At 36.8% G+C, this 7,409-nt stretch overlaps 1 protein-coding gene across 1 annotated transcript in view; it reads right to left on the bottom strand.

Moving 5' to 3' along the window:
* Positions 1 to 568: 568 nt before the first annotated feature.
* LOC135714354 (uncharacterized) overlaps positions 569 to 7,409 on the bottom strand; it is a 44,789-nt gene continuing 37,948 nt past the window's right edge. The window contains exon 3 of the mRNA XM_065237698.1: positions 569 to 2,120. Coding sequence (XP_065093770.1) covers positions 978 to 2,120 — 1,143 coding nt within the window. The 3' untranslated portion in view covers positions 569 to 977. The remainder of the gene's footprint in view (positions 2,121 to 7,409) is intronic.

The raw sequence follows: 7,409 nt of genomic DNA, 5'->3' as shown, positions 1-7,409 counted from the left end.
GTGAATATTTTGATCGATATGAACAAAACATTTGGTTCTCTAATAGTAAACTCTATATAAACATCAAATGGTTCATGCCAAGGCAGTTTCTTACTAAATGAGTTTTGCGTACTGTGCAGCGAAGATTTGCAAAAAGGGTGGATGGATAGACATTTCCAGCTATTTTTAACATACAGTTCGATAAAGCATCTGATACTGCAAACAGGACAACAGGACGGTTTTGAAGTGAAGTTATTAACGAAAGAAAATCGATCAATATTACTTAGGACCTACCATGGCATTGCTGTGCAATCAATTGTTCAACTTTAAATGAAAAAAAAAAAAATCTAGACCCCTCTATAGAACATTTCAGTACTAGTCTCAAATGAATGGGGAGAATCTAACTTTTAATAATGAAAAATAGTTGTAAAGTATCAGCGACATCCCCAGTCCACTGCCGGAAGGCAACCGTTCCAGTTAAGTGCCACCAGAAGCCACGAAACCAGAGATCGAAGAATACCCACCAAAAGAACCCACTGAAAATGGCAGCCAAAGACTTCTTCAACGATTCATTGCAACGTAGCCTTCATTTACATGAAACAGGAGCACATGTTTTATTCACGGCTGGAAGATGATAAAATGGAATCAATGATAAATGTCGTGTAATGTTGGAATTCGCTGCTACGCGCTAAACCTATCAGCCATCAGTTTGTACACAGCATAACCCTAAACTAAATCTCTCCTCAACAAGGGAATAAAATATAAAGTCTTTTGAATGCTATGCTGCTCTACCTAAACTTAACCAGTAACGAAATTGACTTAAATCTACTAGAGAAAAAAAAAACACATCCGTCTTCTCAGTAAAGTAATGCATAAATATTCGTAAAACTAAATCCTACTGAGTTCAGCTCTTGTTCTTGTAACACATCAATTAGCTATTATCTTCAGTATACCAGAGTACAATTGTTTGTTCTATCAAGTCTTCTCGCCAAGCACTACTACGCATCCAGATCGATCACCTCGTCCTTGATGCTCACGAAAGGATGCAGCATGTGCGGCGGAATCTCGTGTTCATCCTCGTCTTCGTCCTCGAGCCGCGCCCGTTTGATGCTGAACTCGTCGTACGGGTAGTTGTTGCTGTCCGAGTTCTCCCCACCGAAGAACCCGGCGTTCTCCAAACTGGACCGACTGCTATCGTTCAGCTGCTGAGATTGAGAGAGCTGTTGCTGTTGCTGCTGCGAAAAGTGCATCTTGATGACGTGTTTGGAAAAGTTTGAGATCACGAAACGGTCCCCCTTCTTGGTGGGCAGTTTGGACACCTTGATTTGTACTGCGCACATCGGACACTTGATGAAGGCATTGTAGCCGTTGAGTTCGTAGGTGACGTTGATCATTTCTTCGGTGAGAGTGAGCTTGATCGGTTGCTTATCGCTCCACATTTCGATCAGCTTGATGATGATGTTTTGGATCTTTTTGACTCGAGCTTCGTCGCTTAGTGGAGGGTAGACGGTGGCTTGCTCGAAAGCAAATGGAGGGTTTTTGGTAGAGGCAATCTTGATGTCCGGTATGTGTTCCTGGAGCATCTCCGAGGCTTGGTTGACCAGTTCTTGCTGCTGCTGGTGCTGCTGCATCTGCAGCTGCTGCATCAGGGCTCGCTGTTCGCGTATTTCCCGCACCAGATTGATGTCGGCGATTCGTTCGGGCTTTTCTACGCGCTCGATCCGCTCCAGCCTTTCCTGTGGTGGTGGTGCTGGTGGTGGCGGTTGGGGTCGTTCTGTCCGGTGGTTTACCATGGGATCAGCCCGTTGCAGCTCGTTGGCCGCATTGGTGTAGTTCAGGTAGGCACTCATCTGTAGCAGTAGCTTCCGATGACCCGGCACCAATCGGAATTCCCGCGCAGGATCGGTGCAAAATATGTGAAAGTAGAACTGCGTCTGCGGGACCAGATGTATCAGTTCTTCCCGAGCGAAGCGTTCCATATCGACGAAGTCGTCGTCGTTGAGGTTCCGCAGGGCACTCTCCTGTTCGTAGCCGCACATTTTCAGCAGGTTTTTGAGGTAGGTCGGTACCGAGCCGCACACCCGTTCGATCCGGGACCAGTTGATGCTGGAGGACTTTTGCGAGGCGGCGGAGGTTTTGTCCTAAAAAATAAAAGAAGAAGGGGAAATTAGTGGTGACTGGTGATTGTTTAAAAAAAAAATAGGAACTTCAATGTAGTTTTATAATTGTTTGGTTGTTACGAACTAATTTCAGGTACACCCAACCGAGAAATGTATGATTCTATTATTATGTTTCATCGCATGAATAGATTTTGTAATGTACTCGTCGGAAGGTTTTTTTTTTTTTTAATGAGTTTGCAATTTTTCGAATAATGTCGTGAAGGTTTTATACGAAAATATTGATTCTGGAAAAACTTGATACAATTCATTGTAAGAACTTATATTACATTTGTAAGAAAACATGCAGATCATCTAAGAAATCGTCCGTTACATTTGTTGGTCATGCCATTTGTGTTCAGTGTAATCATATAACCCTAGAATAATTCTACATGTAATTACAAAATTGCAGAAGACACCAAGACGATACAACGTAAATGTGCATTTTTATAAGCGATTCCGCTCTTTTGAGGAGCCCAGTTTAAAATACAAAATGTAATACATCTCATAAATGTATTATGGATTTGCTGTAATTTCTCAAAAATTTCACTAATTTTACGATTTCTTTGAGAAGCATCTCATGAAATTTTGGAAATTTTGAACAAACGGTATACGTAAATTGCGCATACGACTTGTGTTGTGTTAATATCATAATTCTCAATCAAATACCATGCCACATTGAACTCTGAATGTTTAATTTATAAAAGTCGTTTTGATCAGAAGAAAAACAGCTTGCGTTTCAATCAAAGCAACCATGTTCCAGGAATGTGAATCAATTCGATTGTTTGTATTTGAATATTGCGATTGTTGATTGTTGAGGAAAAACGTCTACATTTAGTTTAGCAGAAACTCATTTTGTAGAAATTAAAGCATTTGATCAGTATGGTATTCCGGGGTATAATGTTGCTGATTGTTTATCGTATTCTAGACACACTGGCGGTTCAGTTCAATTTAACCTTCGTACCAACGAAGTTATTGATGGCAATTGGTTCTTGGGCATTACAGTTGTGCGTGGCAAGAAGATGGGCAATTGTGATGTGTTGTATCATTCTCTTAGTTCTAGTGACCGGCGTTTTGTTGAAGTTTTAGAGAACTGGCTCGAGAAATTTGGTTGATTCTAGTAAATTAAATATATTAGCTGGTGATTTTAATATTAATTGGCATGACAACTCTAATTTGAATCATTTGTAGCGTTTAGCGTAATTCCAGGCACAGTAGAAATTTAATTGATATCGTTTATTCCAATTTTAATTATATTCGTTCCGTACCGCAAAGCGTTTTGAAAATAACCGATCATGAGACTTTAGTGATTAACGTATCCGATAATATCGATAATAACGATGACTTTGTAAAAATGAAGTGCTGAAGGAAATATTCGAAACAGGCTGCTTCGAATCTTGTTGAGCGAAGCGTGTATTTTCCATTCGCGGCCGGTAATTCAGATTAGCAGCCAGTGAATTTTCATTTTGAAATTTCCGGTTTTTTCCCGATTTTCCTGGTTCAAACCTTTAAAATATCCCGGTTGTTAGTTATCAACAAAAGGGATATAATACGTATTTTTAAAAACGTGCTGAAAGGAATTTACAGAAAGGATAAAAAATGACAGCAATTTTTGTGATGCGAGATTTGGAGAAAACATAATTAAAATTAAGATCACATGTTTGAAAAAAAAATCATACTTATGACCCGTGGAGTCATAATTGTCACGCTCTGAGACTTGCAAGCATTTTAAGAGCTATAACAAATTACAGAACAATCTATAGAATCTTGCGGACAAACCCTGGAATTTTTAGTAAAATTCAAAAGACTTCAAAGTGTTGATTTCAAACCAATATTGAGAAGGATTTCCACACAGTTTTCGAAGGAGAAGTTCTGAGCAGAATTCCAAAATGATTCTGACATGAAGTCCTTAGAAATTGTTAGATGAATTTGGAGGGATTTCTGTGGAGAATAATGCAAGTTCTAAGTAAAATTGAAGGTAATTTTAGAAAATTTTAAAAGGATTTGTGAAAAACAAAACTTAAAATAAAATCCCTACGTGATTCTGAGGAGATTTGTATGGGGATCATGAGGAAAATGACACATGAATTTCAAGAAGAATTCCAAGAGAATTGTGATCAGAATTCAACAAGAAACAGAGTCCTAAGAGAGTTCTGTCAATAATTTGCTGAAAATTAGAAACATATTCTTTGAAATACTCCAAACGGTAACTAAATAAACTTTCGGAACATTTCTGCTGTTTTGAATAGAGTAAAAAGAATTTTTTGAAAATATTTCCAAAGGAATCAAAGACTCCGAATAAGCTCAAGGGAATTCTAAGAGAAGGATTCCAATTTAATTCTTAGAAGGGGTTTCAAGGAAATTCCAAAAAGAATTCGACGGTAATTATTACGCGGAGTCTTTTCTGGTAAATTTCCGAAGAATTCCGTTATAATTTAGAGCAGAATTCCAAGTTAGTTCTGGAATTCATATCATGAGAATTTCGAACAACGAAAAACTAAAACCCCGGAGAAGAATAATTCAGTTACGGTTTTTACAAATATTTGTTTCCAAAGCCCAGCATCTTCAATATTTTATTTCAAGGACCATGCACTTTACATCTGAAATTGAAACGACGAAAATCAATTTGCAATATTGCTGAAACTGAAGAAAATAATGCAACAAATAGCGCAAGACATTCATTTGGTAAAGGATCACTCTATTTTAATGGTTTATTCTGAAATTCTGTTGTAAAAAATTGTTCGTATGGTACGGTTTATTTATTTCTACTGGTGCTCTCGTCGAATTCCCGAATTTTCCCCGGTTTTCCCAGTTACTTTTCAAATTCCCGGATATTTCCCGGTATTCCTGGTTTCCCGGTTTGCTGGCCAACCTGAAAAAACATCAAGAGTTTTGTTCTCAAGATTGCTTTCATCCTTAGTTACTCTTAATTTTAAAAGTTGCTGGAACCCAGGACGGGACTTGACAATCGAGCTTCTCCCTCTTCTTAGTATTTCTTAAGAATGCCCTCCGGAAAGTTGTGCGTGGTGTTTGACGGAGTTGACCAATGATTCCAGGAATGTATTTTTTTTTAATTTGGATTTTATTTGGAGTTTCTACCGCAGTTAAGTAGTTTTTTCATCATTTTTGCTCAACACAATAAAAACAAACATAAAAAAAACAACAATATCCATCGCTTAAAACACGCAGTGCACTCAATTTTACAACTTTCCTTTCGCAAATATATAGAATTAACAAGCCATTGACGTCAACATTGATTGCGGCATCACTGCCAGCCAGATTGAAGCGATCCCTCTGTCCTTTTTATCCCACGATTGCTCGACCAATCAGAAACTGGCTCAGATTTGACAGCAAATTGGCTCGAAATCGCAACGCGATTGCCAAGTCCCGTCCCAGGCTGGAACGATTAAAGCCGAAGAGTTTCGTCCCATCAATATGTTGCACACATTAGAGAAAATTTTAAGAACTTGTTGTTAAAGGCCAGCTGTTGGAGAATTTAAATAGTAATAGTTTGTTGATACCACAACAGTCCAGATATCGTTAAAGTCAATATTGTGAAACAGTATTGAATTTGGTATTAGCGAAGTGGAAAAATAACTTTGAGTGTAAAGATACGATTGTTGTTTTTTTTTTGGATTTAAAACGCGCTTTTGAAACAATTTCTAGGCCCTTATTGTTAAGATCAATCAAGCGCTTTGGAAATACGAGTACTGCATATAAATGGTTTGAAAGCTATTTGTCTGACAGAACTAGACGGACTGTTTTTAATGATTCCATTTTCAGTCCCGTGGGGAATAACCTTGGAGTGCCCCAGGAAAGTGTAGTAGGGCCCCTTTCATGTATTATGTTTATTAATGACTTGCGACGTGTTTTACGATTTTGTGACATTAATTTTTTTTTGCAGATGATACTGTGTTATTCATGGCAGCTAAGGATAAAGATGATGCCGTTTTAAACTTTTGTGAAGATTTTCGTTTTCTAAGTGGTTGGTTTTAGATAATTGAGGTTGGCCAATAAATTTAATAAAATAATTTCCATTTATCCCTAATCCCCCAACATATTTTCCCAGTTTGGGACCAATTTTAGAATCATTCCCGCACCCAACCCTCTATTAGCGTATTTTGATGTACGTTGTACATGAAACGTCAGCAGTTTCAGTAATTCATTTTAATGGAAAAAAAATTGGATGTGATATTTTATTTTTAACGCTTAAAACCGGCGAAAATCCTAGGAGATTTTTTATTAATTGTCTAACCCACAACGCAAGGTTCTGAAAAATACTAAAATTAACATAATTCCGTCATTTCTGAACAGACATTGTATCTATTCATCTAAAAAAACGGAAACTCCTCAAGTTTTGATGAGATTTAAAAGACATTGAGAATATCTTAAAATTTTTGAAAATATTTTGAATTGAGGAGGCTCATTTTTTACATTGGAGATTTAAAAGTTGCATACTCTTTAATTTAAAACCAAAAATCAATTATCAGAATTTGGAAAATTCAAACTATCCTCGGAATGGAGAAAAAAGAAGGATTAGTAACTTATCTACATTTAATTCCAGTACCTTAATTGTTAATCCTAAAGAGATAATTTCACATTAAATTCACCAGAATTCATCAGGTTTTTCTTTGAAAATTTCCTCATAATCCCTTTGGAATATAATAAGAATTCCATTAGAATTATCCTCAAATTTTTTATCGAAATCTTTTCAGAATTCCCTTTGAAATCTAGAATTCTACTCACAACGTTTTCTCCTTTGAATAAACTTGCAATTTTCCTCGCAGAATTTTCATCAAAATAAGTTTGAAATTCAAGTTAAACTGTTTTGGAATCGTCTTCTGAATTTCTTTGAAGTTCTCCTGCAATTATTGTGTCATATTGTTGTTTTCTTCCTTAGATTACCCTTAGTATTCTCCTAAAAGATCCATGAAATTATGCTTATAATACTTTTTATGCTTACGGAAATATTTAGGAATTCTCCTCAGAATTATCGTGAAATTATCTTCAGAATTCGTTTTCAAATGTCCTTTGATTGATATTCAGTATTCCCTCGGAATTCTACAGGGTGATTCAGAAAAACTGTCACTGATTTCACAAATATGCAATTCTCAATGGGTAAAGTGGGTATATGTTCAAGTATTTTTGATTTAAGGTGTGAACAAATATCAGCTTTATAGAAGGATTTGAAATATCATTCGATTGCGATTTCAAGCAACCATGGACGTGAAAATGGAGCATGTCATAAATCTGTATAAAATCGTGTGTTATCTT

This window comes from Ochlerotatus camptorhynchus, unplaced genomic scaffold (genome assembly GCF_037179485.1).
Source record: "Ochlerotatus camptorhynchus isolate MF236.1 unplaced genomic scaffold, CSIRO-AGI_Acam_v1.1 ptg000639l, whole genome shotgun sequence".
Lineage (NCBI taxonomy): Eukaryota > Metazoa > Arthropoda > Insecta > Diptera > Culicidae > Ochlerotatus > Ochlerotatus camptorhynchus.
The sequence above is the reverse complement of the archived record's forward strand: the minus strand, read 5'-3'. Positions and strand labels throughout refer to the sequence as shown.